The sequence below is a fragment of the Pezoporus wallicus genome, unplaced genomic scaffold (genome assembly GCF_028554395.1).
Source record: "Pezoporus wallicus isolate ANWC-B61680 ecotype Strahan unplaced genomic scaffold, APGP_CSIRO_Pwel_v1 contig_4816, whole genome shotgun sequence".
In the NCBI taxonomy this organism is placed as follows: Eukaryota; Metazoa; Chordata; class Aves; order Psittaciformes; family Psittacidae; genus Pezoporus; species Pezoporus wallicus.
In genome coordinates this window covers 4,660,670-4,680,811 of record NW_026640990.1, presented here as the reverse complement: position 1 = coordinate 4,680,811, position 20,142 = coordinate 4,660,670, and the positions used below count along the sequence as shown (strand labels likewise).

General features: G+C 40.7%; 1 protein-coding gene across 7 annotated transcripts in view; it reads right to left on the bottom strand.

Moving 5' to 3' along the window:
- The window catches only part of ARID5B (AT-rich interaction domain 5B), a 123,612-nt gene that overhangs the window by 16,052 nt on the left and 87,418 nt on the right, over nt 1-20,142 (bottom strand). For 5 of the 7 annotated variants that reach the window (XM_057421476.1, XM_057421479.1, XM_057421475.1 and 2 more), the window contains 3 exons: nt 15,027-15,231; nt 12,647-12,699; nt 4,921-5,018 (listed from right to left, as the gene is read on the bottom strand). In XM_057421476.1, coding sequence (XP_057277459.1) covers nt 4,921-5,018; nt 12,647-12,699; nt 15,027-15,231 — 356 coding nt within the window. The remainder of the gene's footprint in view (nt 1-4,920; nt 5,019-12,646; nt 12,700-15,026; nt 15,232-20,142) is intronic. The other 2 variants (XM_057421477.1, XM_057421478.1) reach the window with 2 other exon arrangements.

The following is a 20,142-nucleotide window of genomic DNA, read 5'->3' as shown; positions in this document are numbered from 1 at the left end:
TCCACTGAAATGCTTACATGTTAACAAAGTTATCCAAATGCTTTAACAAAACCAAACAGCATTTGCATGGAACATGGGGCTCTCTTGCATATTGAATTGCTGCACAATATCCTTAGGGTAGAGAGACTTAACGGCTATTAAAGGGAAACCATATAAGGGACTTATTTTTGACTTGCCTTGTGTTTGTGATGTAATATGTAGCATTTGTGTGAGCGATTTAGGCGAAAAATGGTAGAACTGGCTCTGAACTGTACAAGACGCTGCATCTCCTGGCATTTAGTCCCCTGGCAACAGAGAGATGTGCAGGGTGCTCTGCAAGTGCACAGGGGCCACATTCACAGCCAGAGTAAAACCCTCTGCAGGTCTGTGTCCAAAACCCAGGGCCCAGCCAACCTGCTGGATTGTGAAGAACCATGGCCCGCTCTGGGCACCCATCTCACCTATCTGCTCCTCATCAAGTCCCATGTGGTCACAGCTCTGCAAAACTATTTTCCATTCAGCTGCCACAATTTGATGAGAGTATAAAGCCTAGCAAACACCTCTCCAGATGAGTTTGACCAGGACTGTCTGGTTTTCAAGGCATTAGTGATTCTTGAGGGCCAGGATATGAGACACACTGCGAAGAGCAGGACAGCCTGTGGGATGCTCTGGGTCCATCCCTGCTGGAGACCCTAAGTGACCCAGGTTCCCTGCAACACTTGTAGAAGCCAGGAGGGCTACTGCTCTGTGGAACTGTCCAGCTGCCTGCCATGACGTCTTTGAACATCAACATATCTGTCCACCATAGAAGCTGAGGAGTTACTGTGTGCCACTGCACATCACAGTTCCCCGTCCCCTTCATGGCTGTGCATAGCTTGTGCTCAAGGCTTGCTTTGGAGGAAACCAAAATGAATCACAGCCAGACCTGGAGGCAGAAAAAGGCAACTGCTTGTAATATTTGTTCAATGCATCTTATTGGGACCTTTATATATCTTGCAAAATAGGATGCTGGTTTTTTTTGGTTTGGGTTTTTTTTTTTTTGGAGGTAGTGATGGTGTAATATTTATGAGAAATCCCTAACAATGTCATGAGCACTGAAGAAATACAGCCTATCTTTCACGCCGGAAAATTAAAGCTGCGATCAAGTGTTTTGTGTAAAAGCAAAAGAAACCTCAAACCCTGTATGTGAAAACCACATCTGCATTATTAGGGGAAGGCAGCATGGAGAAGAGTGCTTCACAGAAAAGTAGCCGTTTCTGAGGGTTTCTTGATAAGAGAGAGAGAGAGAGATGTGGGGTACTGACAAGGGCTGTAAGAGTTTCACAGGAAAGGTTCAGGCTGAATCAGTCAATACCAACCACATACACCTCTACTTTTCTGTGATCATACAAGGTAAGTGCATTAAAGGAACACAAATGAAGAAAGTAACTACTTAACAACAACAACTCATAAGCTCTGTACAGTCTTGAGTTGTGTACAGAGCAACAGCCCCACGATGGGAAAACATTAATGCTTTTTATATTGGTAATCATCTGTAACATGAGCAATTAAGTACAGTACTAATGGACTATAGCCAAGAGCCTGGTACTAATATTAAAAACTGACAGAGATGAATAGGTTTGGAAGGAAAACTAGGCTGACAAAGACATTTTTATGAAGTGCTTGGGCCTATTTGGAATAACCCAATCAGAGGCAGGTTCAGACCAGCCATGCCTACAGTGACAATAATGCATTCACTGGCATTATACGACGCCTGCTATGCTTTAAATAAAAACACCCATTGCTTCTACTCAGCAACCTGCACTTTCATTATTATACTCATTAATAAAACAAAAGTTGTCTAACTAATATACAAATAACACTTACTGAAACACTGGCAGGCTCGCCTTGTTTTAAAATGAAACCAGTTACTGGAAACACAAACTGTACTACATGAAAAATGAATCAGTTGATAACGCACACAAAATCTGTTTTTCTCTTTTACCAGGGAAACAAAGCAAACACCACACTGACTGAAGGACTCTGCCTACCTACAGCATAGCAGTAGCGACCACTACAACCCCTGCCAGAGAGAGTGGCGCAGAGAGGGGAGCAAAGCATTCCCCACAGCCTTTAAATCTGGCATTGTTTCAGCTTTTGCCTTCCTTGGTACCATGGATCTGCAGCAACATGCTGTTTTTTAAGGGGTTATAAGCACCTTTTGAGAAAAGCAACATTTCTTCATGGGATTTGCCAGACAGAGAGCCAATTCTGTCCTCATGATTTATTCTTCTTTTTTTCCTTTCTCCTTCCTTTTTTTTGTTGCTTTTTTGTTTGTTTGGTTGGTTGGTTTTTTTTTCCCCTCCTTTTTGACCTTAGAAGTTGTATGCTAAACTTCATCTTGCAGAGGGGAACCTGGAGAGGGCAAGAAGGTGGGATGCAGTATCTGAATGGGACATATGTGCCTCAGCAGCCCAAGTATCTCACTGAAAGGTCCCTAACACCTAAGCAGCCTTGATATGTTAACGCTGGTGCAAACAGCTAGAAGCTTCTCTATCATCTTGGAAGACAGCTAGATAACACAACAGGGATGCCCTTGAGATCTAGTTGTAGAGATGAATGGCACACCTGAGGCAAACACCAAGAGGATCAGTGAAGTCAGGGTACTGCCTGTTCTGCCTCCAGTAAACAAGGAAAGGCCAGTGGGATTCAGAAAGGAAAAATCATAAGGTTTATTCAACATTTACTTCCCAGCTTAATTCAATTTCTAGTTTAGCTTTACAGCTCATCTTCAAGTTAGAAAATGCATGTCCTGAATCATGAACATGTATTCCTGCACTAAAGTTCTAGTTATAGATTAAAAGTCATCTAAGCACTTTGGCTTTACATTTACAGGTGCTGTAGTTAGAATAACCAGCTGAAACAAACCATGACAATTTCATTTACTTTTTTCCAAGTCTGAGGCTTAGTATAGCTTTCCTGTGGTGGAAAAAAGGAAGAGTCTAACACTAGAAATCTAGAGACTGGACCAGTCACTGAGGTTTATTTTGTATACTTGTCTTGGTTTTCAGACCTGATTTGGTAAAGCATACTTTAGGTAATCTCAGGGCTAACCCAGAAATCCTTCAAGACTTTTTCTCCAAATGCCATCTTTCCATAGCCTGCCAGAGAACTGGAAAATAGGTGCTGCCTCATATCAGACTTAACCTAGAACTACACAACAGACTGGCATCCAAGAACTCAGATTTGAGCTCTTTGGCGTGCTAAGACCCATTCAACCATAAACTAAAAGACTCTTTCCTCAGACTGGCTCAAGGCAAACAGAATTGCTTTTGGGTAACCTGGAAAGGCTTTTCTGTTTTGAAGGCATCATGAATCCACTCAGGTTTTCTAGTGAGCACAATGGGCTTTGTGGCACTTCATAGCACGCAACATACCCCTGAGTAACTGCTGAGTAAGTCACATGGACAAGTCTCTATGCATCAAAGAGGAGTGCAGTTGAAGGGTTTTGCATGTAAAAAAATAAACCACTATCATGAAAGCAGAAGAAAGAGACAGGGGCTTGTGGAGTATTTGTGAATGGCTCATTTATTTTTCCAAAACTACAAGAGATGTGCTCTCTCAGTGACTCTAGGATTTCAACAGAGAGCCCAGCAACGTTTGCTCCCTCTCTGACCTAAGCCTGTAGAGACCTAACTCTCATGAATGCCTGAGTCTTCTCTGTCAAATAAACAGCATCCTACAAAGCACATCTGGTAAGGGAAGACCCAGACTGCCAGTTGGAAACCCATCAGCTGGCTTGGGTGCAAGAGGAAGCCCTGAGACTCTCATGGCTGTAATGATGGAGAGGAAGAGCCGAATATGCACAATCTGATGAGTCAATTAAAACAATCTATAACACTTTTCTGCAACACACAGGCAGGGAAAAGCCCTGTCTGACATGTACTGCAACTCACTCAATTTGCTCTGCTGCTTGGCTTGATCTCCAGAAAGCTTCTAACTCTAACTTATTTGTGCACTCAAGCTCTTATGTTGAAGATATCTCCTGTAAGTGAGGGTGATCAACCTTCACCTCCATTAGCAAGGCAGAAGGCATTAAAAGAAGGTGAACAACTGCCCACTGAGCTCAGCTCTGCTGTGCTGCCTTATGCACAGGCAAATGAAATCTCTTCCTGACCCCAGCAAAGTAACTTGTTTATGACCAACGAACAAAAGACTGGACTTTCCTTATCTGAGGCTTAAATTGGAGAGCTTTTATTAACATTTGCTTGCCTAAATTAAAAAAAAAAAAAAAAGAAAGAAAAAAAAAGAAGGAAAAAAGGGAGGGGGAGAGCTGTTTCTAAACACCATACCAAACCAAAATAACATTCCAGCTCCAGTATTTTATTCAATGTGTGCTGGCTTCACAAGCCCTGGAAGTTATTATCTACATGGGAAGAATAAGAAATCAACAGTTCTGACCAGCAACAATGGCTGCAGAGAAAGAGCGCTTGGCAGCAGCTCGCAGGCAGGGAGGAGCGAAGGAATGCAATGAAGAAGAGGAATGCAATGCTCTGCATGACCTACAACATTAACAGCACCCTGCATTGTGGGCCACTCCATTATTTTGATCACAACCACAACCTGCTTAATTGGTATTCCTTAAAAACGACGGAAGACAAGTGTTTGCATCAATTAGCTGTCGTTTCTTATTATTCCTTGAGTACGTTTTGCTCAATTTTTCAGCTTCTTTAACTGGAAAGCTGTTGTAAAAATTAAGATACGTTTTATTTATTTAGTTGCTGGAGACATACACTCTGGTTTAAATTACAATGGATTATCTGACTAAACAGTTGGGGGAATATTAACTATATCTTTAAGAAGCCTCACTCTCTCTCTCTCTAATTCTTTATAAAATGCTTTGAAGGCTCTCCAAATTAATTTTTTCATTATTAAACAAGCATTTCAGATTTGTTATCTTACCTTTCATAATGTCTGCGAGTACATGTAGCAGCACTTGTGCTTCCAGGGTTACCACCTAATTCATCATAAATATGTTTCCATTGTCGACGGGCTGTTATCTGTAAAAATGGCAATGGAAAATTTAATCTTGCATCTTCACAGATTCTACAGCGTTTGAGTTCACAACAACAAATGCATGTGTGACACTTTCAGAACAGCATGTACTACAAGCACTATAAACGTCCCTACAGAATATATAGAGTACACAGAGCTTTGGGTGTCTTTTTTTTTTTTTTTTGGCAAGTTAGCATGATGTCTATTTTCTTTCGCTCTAAAATGGAGTGTTCTGACTGATTCATTATCAAGTCACAAGCAATGCAGCCTCACAAAAGGGAATCTCAATCAATACAGGGTCATTAACCATCAGAAGTTATGCAGACAAATCCCATGGTGAATTATGAAAATGAACCTCAAACCATACTCAGCACAAATAATGATTACATAGTTATTTTAACTGAATTAGAGAAAATAAATCTGCTGCAAAACCCAAATCCACCACAGAATTCTGTAAATCCACAAAAGCATAGTCCGTAACTCTATATGTTACAAGCTGTTTATTTTTATCCATTTATGTCAGTAAAATATATAGATCAAATAATAATGAAAACATACTCCAATGTTATTATTTGAGCTATGTACTTTATTGGACCACGCTGATGAAAATAAACATCTCGTAACATATTGAGTTGCATACCATGGTTCTGTTTTTTCTGTACAGAAATTAGGATTATACAGAATAACAGATGGAAGACCTGGCAAAAGAATTGTTTCTGAATACCACTTCATTATTTTATATATTTCACTATATTTAAAACAGGAAGAAAAACAGGAATAAGACAAGCACAACAGATCACCCTCTTTTGCCTGCAGCTCATAAAGAAGGCCAGTGGAAAATTGTGGGGGCAATTTGGGGAGAATTTTGTAATTTTCTGTGGAATGCTGTGGATTTTAATATATTCAGCCCCGGAGGCTTCTTCTGAGTTACCCACAGAGCAGTCAATGGCGTTTACTGAGGAGCTAAAGGCAGCAATCAGGAGAAAACAAATATTACAACTTGCAATCTGAGGCCCGTAATTTTAATCTAAACAAGAGGAGATAGCTACCGTCATTAAATATTACAGGGTAAGAGGCATTTCTTTTTTGCTCAATATAAAAGGAAAACCCTTCCTTTGCAGAAATTATTCTCCAAAGCCCTAAGCATGGCTGGAGACTTATCATTTGATAATGTTATGATTTCTTCAAGTTTATTGTTTATACAGTTCTCCTTAGTAAACATCACCATCTCCAACTCACTATTAGCACCTTTACGCATTTTGCACCTATATATAAAAAAAAATGTATTTTATTTTAAACCTTATTTAAAGCAAAATGGATCGCATTACTGAATAACTGCACGCACTAATTTTATTTTCTGTCTTCTGTAAAACCAGCCCAAAGACAACAGGCACAGCAGAGGGACTGCAATTCAAGGATAAATACTGCACAAAGTAATTATTCACACACAAATCAAACAGTCATCTGAGGATCAGGTTAATTTTAAGTCTATTTTGTTTAAGTTCTTATGCAGTCTCTTCCTTAGACTACCCACACTTCTACCTGCTAAAAGTCTTGAAGAACTGGAGTCCTAATGAATGAAACATAAAGAACATCACCTTCTGAGAATATGAACAGACACATCTTCTGTAACCTGAAAGGTCAAAAAAAGCTGGACCAAGTAACCTGCTGTGGAGGAATGCTTGGATGTGAAGCTACTCCTGGTCCTGCCTCCCACACATATTGGGACAGGCAAAGGGCGGAGGCACGGGCAGATGGTCCTTCCCTTCATGTAGCTCAGATACCCTAAGGACTGCTGCAAGTGGGTTTATACTAAATCAAGTCTCTGGCAGCTTTGCAGACCAGGGGAAGAAAGATGCACAAAGTCAATTTGGGGTCTATGCTCTGGCACTCTGGCAAGCACAGCCTGGCTGGCTTGCAAGGCTGTGAGCCAAAACCTGATGCTCTGGCTAAGTACAGTGATGCTGTGCAGAAGCTATACATGAGAGCAAAGGATTAGTCAGCAAGAGGACTACCGCAAGTCCCCTTTTTAAACATCCCAATGTGACTAAGAAGCATGGTCTCTATTTTCAACAGTAAAATGTAAACCTCAGAGCCCAAGTCGCATGAACTATGAGCTGACTCAAGAGTCAATCCTCAAGCTGGAACATCAGTAAACACAATCAACTTTAACAGGAAAAGTGAATCCCTTTGAGATCCTTGCATCATTTTTGGTGTTTCTTTCCTCTGTGCTGCCTAGAATAATAGCATTTTCACAAACATTTGCCCAGTTTTATCCAATTCTGCCTCTACAACAGACCAGAACTCCTTGGTAATAACCAGAGCTGTGCCCTCCCACATACAGACCCGAGTTTAAATTTGACGTTCCCTGAAATCATTGTTATTCTTAACTCAACAAAGCCTGGGGTTGAGTTTTCCTCTGCTCTGGAATGTTTTATTTTTTATGCTTAATAAATTTCAAAGGACTAAAGTAACTGGTAAATTACATCCTTAAATAATCTGAGCAAAATGCTGCATTGTGGAAACTTCTCAGCTGTCATGCCGGGCAGTACTGCTCAAGCTGGATGCTCATGCTGGCCACATCCAAATTGAGGACTGCCTTCTTCTCTTATACAGGTCTGTCCCAGCCACTACAGTGATGAAGAACTTTCAGAAGACCCAGGAAGTGGCAGTGTTTGGCAATGCTCTGCTTATGATTACTGGTCCTACCAAAAGTACCAGTCTTGGCTTTCTTACACAGTGGTTGTAACTGAAAGGGCTCATATGTGCTCCTTGCTAGTACTACATTTACGACAAGGCCACATGAGGAACAGAAAGGCAGGTAAGAAAAGGTATGAAAATGGTAATATATATTAGCTGTCCAGGCAGTGAATTTCCCATGAATATTCAGAAGCAAAGTGTTGGGTTTTTAAGGGCATAGAGCTGTAGTGGTGTAAGACAACTAAGATCTCGCAAAAGCTGTAACAAATGCCCTCACCATTTTCATTTCATACTTCCGATTAATTCATTTTTCTGATGTAAGCTGACCCGCTCCAGCAGAAAACATACAGAAGACAAAAAACCTTTGCTGCTTTAGTTCTCCAATTTGTTTTCCTTACTACCAGTATATACATCCCTTCAGTGCTTGCCACATTTCTGAAAGCACAGGCTCACACATTAATCACAGCAATTGCACAGGCCAGTCTCATCTCTGACAGCTTCCAATTCCGATGACAGCTTTAGTTTTGAAGTAGTCTTCTGTTTTCTAGACCCCTCCAACCTATAGCTTCACTGTTCTAGAGCTGGGCCCGTTGGAAGCCAGGAACTTTGAAAATCTCCATGACATCTTTCCCAATCAACAGAATTTGGAGTTAAGCAAGAGACTGCTCTGCCCACGGATGTGACAGCAGATCTGATCTGGTTCCTACAGGCACAGTATTAGGCAGTGACTGGTACTCAAGAACAACCAAATTAAAGCAATGATCTTATCTATTAAAGGACTATTTACACATATGCTTCTAATGATGTCTTCTGCTTTGAGAAATCTTAAGTTCTTCTGTACTGCAATCCCAGCTCCCAGCTCCCTTCCTCATGAAAAGCTTCTTGCTTATTTCCTGCTGCAAATATAACGGGGGATTTTCTGGTCATGGTATCTGATGTTCACAACACTTCAAAACAGAGCTCTGGGTATTAGCTCTGTATGAAACAAACCCAGGTAGCTTTGCTTTCCACCGATATATCAGTTTCTTTGGGCCTGCCCAGATGAAGGACTGTTGTATATGTCAATCATTAATTTTTAAAAACTAAAGCCCTTTATTGTTGCTTCCAGGAGCAGTAGCTAAACGGGATCCTACTGACCTTCCACAAAAAATTAAGCTGCTACACACAAAGGTTAAATTCCACCTAATTTTATTTTTAACCTTTATCTTTCTCAGGTATCTCCAGTTAGAGTCCACTCAGCACAGCAGCCTTCTGCAAACATGCCAAGGCACTCCTTTTGTCTTGGCTCTAAAGAAAATCACCACTTCATGACTTGCCAAGGACAGCTCTTTAGGTAAGTCCTGGAAGTTTCCCATCTATGAACCTTATACTCACTTGACTTAGGCTGACTGAGAAAATTCCAGATAATGGTTGTTAAATTCCACTGCAGCTGAGCCCCCTAGAATGTGACATTGTTTTGTATTTCATCCAGGGATTTGGGGACATTTTAAATCATTCATACCGTGAAGTTCTGCTATACAGTGCTTACCAATGCACTCTATTATTAGTAATGAAGATGCTGATTTCATGTATCTTTTGTTTAAGAGAAACATGATCCCACCAATTCCAAAGAGGCAGATTCATCTGTTAAGGACTTAAACCAATTTGTACAGATTGCTGTTTTTATTAAGCCTGTATTATGTTCAACAAGAAGTGCATAGGAGTGTGGTATTGCACAGTTACAGATGACAGCTAACTAAGAATTAGTAATCAAACAGATAATGGACAGATGAGAAATGACCTTTGCAAGTACTCCAACAGGAGAACCTTTAAATATGAGACACACAATAATGACTTGACACTATTAGATATCCTGTATGTATGTACCATATGTACAGGTAATACTCTCTGTCAAGCCTCACTGGATACATTCCAGCCCCTGATACATCATAATAAGGGCAAGTCAGGGAGATGGCTAAGAAAGGTGTTCCCTGCCTTTCAGATCCAGTCGCTGGCTGTTTTATTCACTTTCAGATCCTTAACCAACATGACTGAACTCAGAGGTCTTTCACCATTCTATAATCTGGGCAGAAGCTGGAAAACACCGTACATAATGTCTGCTCATTTCTCAAAGATGTTTTTGAAACTCCGTTGAAGCATCTATACATGGACAAGGAGGACAGGGCCAAGATGAAATTGAAAATGGGTTGACTATCATTGTTCTACCAAATACAAGGCTGTAAAGTTTGCAACTACTTTAATTGGGAAAGTTTCTACACTTACTAGTAAAGAATTAGTCATCTGACCACTCTAAGATCCCATATGTGATTTTAACCAGTCTTTTGTTTCCTGTTCATAAAACAGCTGTCACACACTGAAGCCAAATATCTAACTTCAAATATTATTTTCTTTATAATACTTCCAAGAGAAAAGACTCATTTCTACTTCAATGCCCAAACCAGAAACTTCTGAAGTTTTAAAACAAGTTAAAGATGATGAAGCTCTTCTAATGGACAAATCATTTGTTCAAGTCAGATGGAAGGGTCTATAGATAAACATATATTACTCAGAATAAGTTCAAGAAAGCCTTTGATCTGCATCATTAACAGATACCGGCACAGTGTGTCCGAGTGGTGGATTCTGATCATTACTAAATTACAGCACTCATTCAAAATTTCTATATCTAAGCAGACCTGCCTAAGGTTCTGGAAATGATACTGAGGTCCATGTCACCCCAGTCATCCATACTGAGGTCCATGGCACCCCAGTCATCCACTGTCTTGCTGAAAAATGGATCATGAATCAAACACAAAAGCCTCTTAGCAATGCTTGCCATGATAAAATATACAAAGAAACACAGCCTGGCAAACTCAATGAGTATCAACTGGTCATAAAATAATAAAACCCAGGGTGTGCATAGGTCAAAGTATTGCAACAGTTATTGGTTTAACATTCAAGGAATGTAAAGCAAAGGCAGATAAATATTGAGGACGAGATTGTTAACAGAAGACAATGAGGTCAGGAAACCTCATGCTTCACATACAATTCAAGTTACATCACAATGGTCCTCCCAACTTCAGCTCTTCTGCAGAGAGCACAGATGCCATTCACATCATAAAAACAGTATCAGGCCCACCACTTCAGCCAGTCGCAAACCAAAGCTGGGCCCCCAGATGTGTCAGAGGGTGTCAGATAAGCTTGCCTTGCCATTTACTGACCAGCAAGCAATTGCTTAGTTTCTTCTCTATGAAGAAATAAGCAGTGCTGGTACATTTCATCAGAGGTGACAAATGCCCCTAAACAATAGAGAATGTCTGTCACTGAGAAAAGGACAGGAGCTCTGAGGCAAGGGTGGATTGATGCTACTCTGGATGACATTCTCACATATGTGATCCTTTCCCTCTAATCCTCTCATGTTTCTGCTACCGGATCTGGCTCTCTGGCCTCGTATTCACAAACACACCATCCTGTTCCTGCTCTGCTGCAGGCACAGAGGTTCACCTTCTCCAGCATTTCTAAATACATCCCTCTCCCTCTCATTCTGGCACTAAAATTCAGCTCTCTCCAGAAGTCACCACTCTGGCATCCCTGCTTTTCTACTTGGTCCCTTCAAGCAGACCTGAAACATTGCTGTGAAAATCTCCCACCTGCCTATGCACTCTGAACACGCCACTCTCAATCTCCTTCCCAGCCTTCCCTTGTGCTCTGAATCAAATTCAAGATGTTAGCCCTCATTTTCAATGCACTTTGCAACTCACAGCAATTACTGTTGGCTCATAATTGCTGTAACAATCTACCTACGGTAGCTATTCATTCATATATACCTGTGAGCACACCTACACACACCCCTGTACATGAGCATGGTATGTGCTGATTAATGAAAGATAAAGGAACAATAAAAGCCAAATCAAGCATAGATTTTTGTTGAGAATGCTGGATTTTATGTTTCATGAAATTCCAGCCACACCCATGCTAATCAACCTGGGCTGCTGATTTATAGAACAATGTGTTTTATTGTATGGCAGGAAAACAGTGAGTTTTGTATTTTGGTTCAAATGACTTTCAGTTTCTTGATAGTGCATTTCTTCTTGTTATTTCTCTACAGCACAGATATGTCCTAGATTACTTCGTAAACAAAGCAAAAATAATTTCTTTCATCCAACTGCGGCAGGAACTGAACAACTTAATCTGATCATTGTGTGCAAAGAAAATATTTCCAATGACGACATCTTCCTATGTCAATTGTTTCTTATTACAGATGTCATCTTGATGTGCCATATTAATGCAGCTCTTTCTTCCCATTTCAAGATTTTAATCTAAGTTTGTTGCTCTAATATTTTATTGGTTAAAAATACATGCTGTAAAATCCATGGCAATCAAATTTTCTTGTGAACTAAAAATAAACTGCTCTTGTCAGATATGGTTAGCTGATAAAAAGTGTCAGAGACTTTTCTGAATTACTCTGATAACTTCCTGTTTATGGGGTACTTACCCTTGTCTAACAAAGATCTTTTACACTTGGAATAACAGAAGATACTGCAGCATACTATTCCTTAATGGACAATGCTAGTTACTTTTGAAAGCCTTTAATACATTTCCCATATTAGACATGAACAGATGTCAGGGATGCTGCCAAGTGAAATTTCTTTTATGCAATCTTGGCTTGTTGTACAATAATAGCCTTTTCTCAACATGGGAAAAAATTACAGACCCAACTAATTTCCTTGACAGGGAAGAGTTACATATGTTTTCCACTTGTAGTTTTTACGACAAGTTTACAATTTTGCCAAACCTGGAACTAATTGGGACTGCTTCCAAAAATGGTCCAATAAACCCACAATGTGTACAGCTAGCCTAAAATGCATCAAATGACTGTTTGCTTTCACATTTTCTTTTCTAACAGGGAAAAGTTAAGATTGCACAATTATTTCATTTAAGTTACTTAAACACTTACTGTTTCATATCCTCCCAGTTTTTGAGCAGCTTGAAACATAGTCCAAAGGTTAACTGTTAGAGGGACAATAAGTATTTAGATAAGCATTGCATTAACCAACATATTTCAAAGAAATGAAAATTAAACATTAAAAAAAAAAAAGAAAAATAGAGAAAAAAATCTCACAGCCCTTGAAAAAGCTTCTGTGAAACATTTTCCAAAGAGGTATTTACATAATCTGAAGAGTAAATATTAGCCCGTACTATATATAATTTTAATTACATATGAGAGAACACACTTAAAGATTCCTTAACAGGATTGGAAAAATACACTGAGACAAAAGTAATGGGCTCATTTGAGTTTGCTGATAAGAGGCATGGTGTAATGACTGTAGCATGTTTCCATAACTTTGATAATAAAAATTGCTCACTGGGTAGAATGTTGCTTTTAATTATTTGTTTAATACTGATTTCCTCGGCAAGCAAGCATGAGCCACACACTGAATAACAGAGAAAGACTATTGATTAAACAACAATATCCAGTATTTACTGGAGCTCAGATAATGGCCTCCATAATCAATAAACAATAAGCTGTGTTCTAACAGGTCCTGCATGAATGAACCCAGAGGGAGCACAAATGAAAATTACCATAATAATTAAGGTATGAATGGTTGTGCCTTGCCCATGGTGGGGTCGGAGGAGCAAAGGCAGCTCAATTCAAAAGATGTGTTAACTCTCCTTACTTCCTAGAAGAATGTGTCCCCTCCGATGTGCTTTTCATCCTAGCTCACAATTGCAAGGGGCACTGCTTGCTGCTGGTGTCTTGTCTTTATTTTAATTGCTAGGAGAAAAACTAGTATCTTGTGCTCTATGAAATGTGTATGCACAACTTCACTAGCAGTGATTCCCCACAGATGCACTACAGATACTTCAGGCTAGGCTCAGCAGTAATGCTGCAGACCACAGAGGACAGGATCTCTTCCTTCACAGGGGGATTCTCCTGTGTGTACATACTGCCTCTTCCCACTAACCTATTTATACTGGCAATGTTTGCACAAGTCTTGCTGGACAAATAAAAAGCCCTGTCCTGCAAACATTTCTATTTCTCTCAGAATACTTTCTCTTGGCATTTAAGTATTTGCTGGATCAGGCCCCTAATTTATAATGAATGTCAGGCAACTTCCAGTGTTTTTCAGTGAAATATTAGCAGAGAGCCCTACCCCTGGTGGAGCATTTTAGAAATAATACTTCAGCTTGTCTTTCAAGCCTACCCTGTCCCCATTCTTGCAGAAGTGCAGAATAAAATGGGGCAGAAGAGGAGAAATCCTCTCTTCAACACAAAATATTCTGAAAGCCTCACTGAACCTTGTACTGTTTCAAAGCTATCAAGAGCTTTGCTTAGGCCTTGATTTAATCTGAATCAATGCATAATGCAACAACACTGTTCATAGTACATTAATTTTACTTCCATTTCAAGCAGCCAGTTTTCAGACAAACACTGTAATCATTCGGAGTTATTTAAGTTTATAATGGCTGCTGGAGGCCTGTTGCAATCAGTGCCAATTGCTATTAGGTATGTAAATTGTTATGTAAAACATACAGGTTTGACATTCTTCATCAAAATAACACATGGTTTTAATCTGGGAGATAAATTAGAGTAAATAATATTTCAATCCATGAAGTTTTCCCTTTAAGGAAATAAAGGAAATATAGATCATTCAATCTACAGATAAGGAGCAAAAATACCCCCATTTACAGCTTTTGTTGGAAACTCTGAAAGATCTGCACTGCACTGAAATATTTATGTAAAATTTAGTTGCAACTGTATCTTCTCCACCTACAATTGCTTTACAGATTGTGTCACTACAAACTGTGCATGCCAAAGCAATCCTAAACACTGCATTCTGTATTAAACAGATACAGTCTGGTTTTATATTCTCTGAAGTCAGTAATTTATTAACTATAAACACATTTTGGGGCTTAAAAATATGATCCCTTTTGTGCCTTTTTTGACCACCTTTAAATGTCTTCCTTTAATATTTGTCCCTTCATAAAGAACATCTGGGCACAATAAAGATACGTCATATTATTAACTCAGAAGAAAGGCATTACAGACGCTGCAGATTTACAAAACAGAAAACTAGAGAGTTTTCAACATGCCTATTTCTAGTCATAATCAGCGGATTTAAACCTATAAATATCTGGCAGCAACTACCCCAAGAAGGAAGAAATGAAAATCTAGGCATAAGAGTGAAATGCCTGGACTGGAAAATGTGTAGATATAAACATGGTCCCCCCATCCATAAGGCTTTAAATTAGGCTTTGTGTGCAAATGCTTTCTCCAGAGAAGCCAAATACCGTTCTAAAATGTCAACAAGAAAGTGAGAAAAAAAGATACTTACTCTGCTTAAAACCTAAATAGGGTATTCGTTCAATTGGTGTTTTTCTTTCTTTCATATATTTATAAAGAGCCACAAGGAAAGCCTGCTCATCAGCTCTGCATTCTTCACCTATGGCAATCTTTGATTTATCCTCACTTGAGCCTTTTTTACAGTTGCTGTTGTTACTCTTGGGTTTGGGCAAAGCTGATTTAGCCTCATATTTTACCTGGGAAAAGAAAAGATGTCATATCAGATCTGGGTAACCTTTAATTTTCACTTAAGGAATAAATATCCTCTCTAGCAGAATGGTTTGTTGAAAAAAAATGAAGGCCAAACCACGCAACTGTGTTTGAGGGGAAACAAAGGAAGCTATTTATAGAGCTAAATGTCTTATTCTGAATCTTAGTCACAACATTTTTAAATAGCCACATCTTTAAATCATTATAACCCATTGGTAATGCTCTCCAGATCTGCATTTTTATGACTATACATTGCTATGTCAGACAGCTCCCATCTCTCACATACACTTGCCATTAGCAAGTCTAATAATAACCTTCGTTCCAGGACTGACACTGAGCATTGTCAACTCCCATAGACAACCCTCGGAGCTGAGGGTGCTCAGCCCCTTCCAGGAACGCTCAGCAGCCGTTCTGGAACGACACATTTTTCCCTCCTTTGGCCCATCAAAATAGAAGCAAACCTTGGCAGTCCCTACCCAGGCAGAGCTCTCAGCACACACAAGTGGAGGTTCTGCTGTAGCACAGACTTAAGTCAAGTGGGTTTGAGCATCTGCTTAAATTTAAGCACAGCCCTAAGTATTTAGCAGATGGAACAGGCTGATAGCTGAAGCCTTTACTGGTAGACACCAGCAGCCCCAGTGCACTCAAGTCCCAGAGCTTCAGGTCTCCCACTGGCCTCCCGAGCAGATGAATGCCAGTCAGGAAGTCAACAAATTGGAACCACTTTACCTCATCAGTATTCGAACATGGGGGAAACTATCCAGCAAGACTGGCTTAATCCTGCAATCCTCCTGAAGATAATTCTCTCATTGAATCAAGCAAATTACAACTCAAGCATTCCCATAATTTACGCATACAACAACAATAAAAAAGAGCAGAATTTTGCAAACTGTATTTAAAAGATGTCCATGACTGAGACTAGATGCATTTCCAGTGAAATATTGGAAGTCCTCTAATACAAAGTAGTGGAGATGGTTACATGTGTTTTCATTTGCACTGTTCCTTCAATGCTTTTGAGTGCTGCAAAGAGCCTTCTGGCAGCTCCATACCCCATCCAAGACATGTCCTTTGTACTCCCAAACGGAGCAGGGAGACTGGACGAGCCAGTATTTGGTATTTTAGGAGGACAGCATTCGAAAGCAGAGTATCTTGCTGAACAAGACAGGAGCTCTTGGTCAAGTAAACCATTGACTCTGCTTCACTCTTATCACTTCTAAACCAAGTTGGGAACCTGTTGGTATTTTGGAAGTAATGCTATGAAGAGCATTACACGGGTGCTTGTAAGCAAACAACATTTAATTGCAAAGACTGTGATGTGCTTATTTTTTCTCAATAAAGCTACTGTGTGTTTCAGGCTCAGTGAAAGCAAAATTTTTTTCTACTCCTCCATAGTATTAACTTTGCAGAAAGCACTGACTTAAGGTTAGCTGCCTCCATAGTTTTCCACAATGTTAGACAAAGCAACACCAACTACCAAGCAAAGGAGACAAGTGGCCAAAATCTTCCAAGGTAGTCAATGCTGCTAAAAAATCTTGCTGTTAAGACAGACACGGCAGGGTACAGGCTCGCACCTCCCAGGCAATGCAGCAGGGACTTGGAAGTGGTCTTCCTGCAGGATTTTTTTTCATCACTTACTGCTAAAGTATGTCTGCTCTACTGCTTGATATTCTCTGGTTGTATGGTTCAAAGAGATATTGTCTTCCTATGGCATAAGACACCATGTTCTGCCTTTTAGTAACAGGTATCTTTGTTGATTAAACTTCTGTAAAGATCCTCGGTTTCATCCAAAACTCAATGGAGCTAATGGATTTTTTTTCCTATTAACTTTGGATTTCCTCATCTACTTTTCAGTTCAGAAAATCCCTTGACTTTTTTACTTTGGCTCCTCACAAAATTATTTAACAGGTTCCCCTTATAAAGTTTAGATTACACTGTCACAGTTTTCATTCCTATACCGAAGACTGGTTTAGCACTCCCAACATGAACCCATGATTTAAATAAATGTAAGGGTTTTAATTTGAGCTGCAAATTTGTTGCAAACTAAAACTCAGAACAAATTCACTGGAAATAATTTTTCAGTTTTGTCACCCACTTGCTAGGTAAAGCCAATCAATCAATCAATAAATCAGTAATTTAAATGTGTTTTCTTTTCCAAACCGGACAATTCAGAACTGTCTGCAAGACATGCTAGGCACGAATGCTAAATGAAATCAGAGCTCATTGCTGTGCAAGTAAACTAATGGTAAGGGATGTTACTTCCAAGGAGACAAAAGGAAACAAAGAAGTAAAATTAAAAAAGTCACCAAGAGCGAGAATACACCATGTTACACACAACCTCCTTCACTCAAGTGTAAAGAGAAGTGAGGTCAAATTGCCTGTGGAATTCAAAGGGTGCCAAAATGCAATGGATTGACTCCAAGCAGTGTCAGGTTCAACAAAGCTTTGAGGAAGGCTGCAATGCCTCCACTCGCTTGGCGCTCAAGGCCCAAGCCTCACTCTGGAACTTCCCCACTGGCGATATCAATGAATGCAATGACCGATGATTAACGAGAACGAAAAGGGCTAAATGACATTCTGGGTAACACTGGTGTAAATCCAGCATAAAAGTACCAAAGCCAGTAACAGCAACGCCAGATCCTGTTCAACATCTTTGTCAGTGACATGGACAAGTGGGGATTGGGTGTGCTCTCGGCAAGTTTGCCGACAACACTAAGATGTGTCTCAGTTGATACGCTGGAGGGAAGGAATGCCATCCAGAGGGACCCTGACACGCTTGTGAGGTGGGCTGATGCCAACCTTATGAAGTTTAACTGTACCAAGTGCAAGCTCCTACACCTGGGTTGGAGTAATCCCAGGCACAGCTACAGGTTGGGCAGAGAAGAGATTCAGAGCAGCCCTGCAGAGAAGGACTTGGGGGTGTTGGTCAATGAGAAAATAAACATGAGCCAGCAGTGTGCACTCGCAGCCCAGAAAGCCAACCGTATCCTGGGCTGCATCAAAAGGAGTGTGACCACCAGGTCGAACGAGGTGATCCTGCCCCTCTACTCTGCTCTCGTGAGACCTCACCTGGAGTATTGTGTGCAGTTCTGGGGTCCTCAACATAAAAAGGACATGGAACTGTTGGAACAAGTCCAGAGGAGGGCCATGAGGATGATCAGGGGACTGGAGCACCTCCTGCATGAAGACAGGCTGAGAAAGTTGGGGCTGTTCAGCCTGGAGAAGAGAAGGCTGCGTGGAGACCTCATAGCAGCCTTCCAGTATCTGAAGGGGGCCTGCGAGGATGCCAGAGAAGGATTCTTCATCATGGACTGTAGCAATAGGACAAGGGGCAATGGGTTTAAACTTAAACAGGGGAAGTTCAGGTTAGATGTAAGGAGGAAGTTCTTTACTGTGGGGGTGGTGAGGCACTGGAATGAGTTGCCCAAAGAAATGCTAAATGCTCCATCTCTGGCAATGTTCAAGGCCAGGCTGGACAGAGCCTTGGGCAATATGGTCTAGTGTGAGGCATCTCTGTCCACAGCAGGGGGAGTGGAACTGGATGACCTTAAGGTGCTTTCCAACCCAAACCATTCTATGATTCTACGATTTGCACCAGGCATCACAAAATGCCCTTCTCTTTCAGAACACAATTTTGAATCTTCTTAGAGGGCAAAAATCTGAAGGAAGGTCCTGAATGCAGAGTTTTGCTTGGCTGTGCTCTATTTTCTTTCCTGCTCAGGAAGTCTGAACGACTCCATTATAAAGGCAGAATTCAATTTCTACAGAAGGAATTAAAGCTCTTTTACTGTAGCCTCCGTGGAACACCTCCAACATGAAACTGAGGACTAAGGCCCTGACAGGCAACCTAGTGCCACAGCATGGATATGCCGCGGTGCACTGACACAGGTACTGGGAACATCTGACCACCTCCTACTGTGTGTTCCATCAGGGTTATGATCCTCGATCAAACGGCCTGTGAACACTCATGAGTACACCCATGTGTCTGTCTTCTGGCAGAGATCACACACAAGACAGACCACCACAAACTTGCATTTTAAAGTTCCAATCAGATAATGGCTGAGGTACTCGGAATACCTCTCCAGGTCTGAGACCATGTCAGGCCACCTGTGGCCACAGGAAAAGCATATCCTGGCCACTTTCAAACAAATTTCCCAGATCTGTCTGTAAAAATGAAGCAAAAGATTTCGTTCAGCATTTGCACCAGGATATGTAATAAGTAGATTAATTTGGGGGACAATTTCCATGTTTAACACGTAAATCCTTTCAGCTCCTCAAAACAGTCAGATCACCCAGTTTTAAAAAGTCTTACAGTGCATTTCTGCACACTTGGGGAACACTGTTTGGGAGCACGAAGCAAGTATGACAAGGCTCATGCTGAAACCTGAAAATCCCAAAAGCCTGTCCAGCACTGATGACACGTGAAGCATGAAAGCCTTCAGAGTCCTGGGAGCGTTTAGACAGTAGAGCTTCATACATGCCTCTCCAGGGGAGCTGATCCTGCCTCAGTAGATGGCTGCATATTCTTGTGATTTTTACATTCCCAGTCTGGCAGGGATCTCCCCTGGGATCTTCCCCAGGAGGCATTAAAATGGATGCAGTGACCAGCAAGAACATAAAAAGCAGTAAGTGGTACAAGACAGATCCACTTTCCCTGGCAGCACCTGCATATCCAGAACCACATTGTCTGTCCCGCTATCACTCTATTTTTAACAAGCCACCTACATTGGAATTTACTCATAGCTGTTCCTACTCAACCATTCTTCTGTGTCAGGTAAGCATGCCTAATGAGAATGAAGTTGTAAAAAGATATAAAGCTTTCTAGTCATTGGCAGCTGAGAACATGAAATCCAGCAAGTCATTACAGTCATGTTGCTTGCATTAGTCTTGACAGGCTCAAA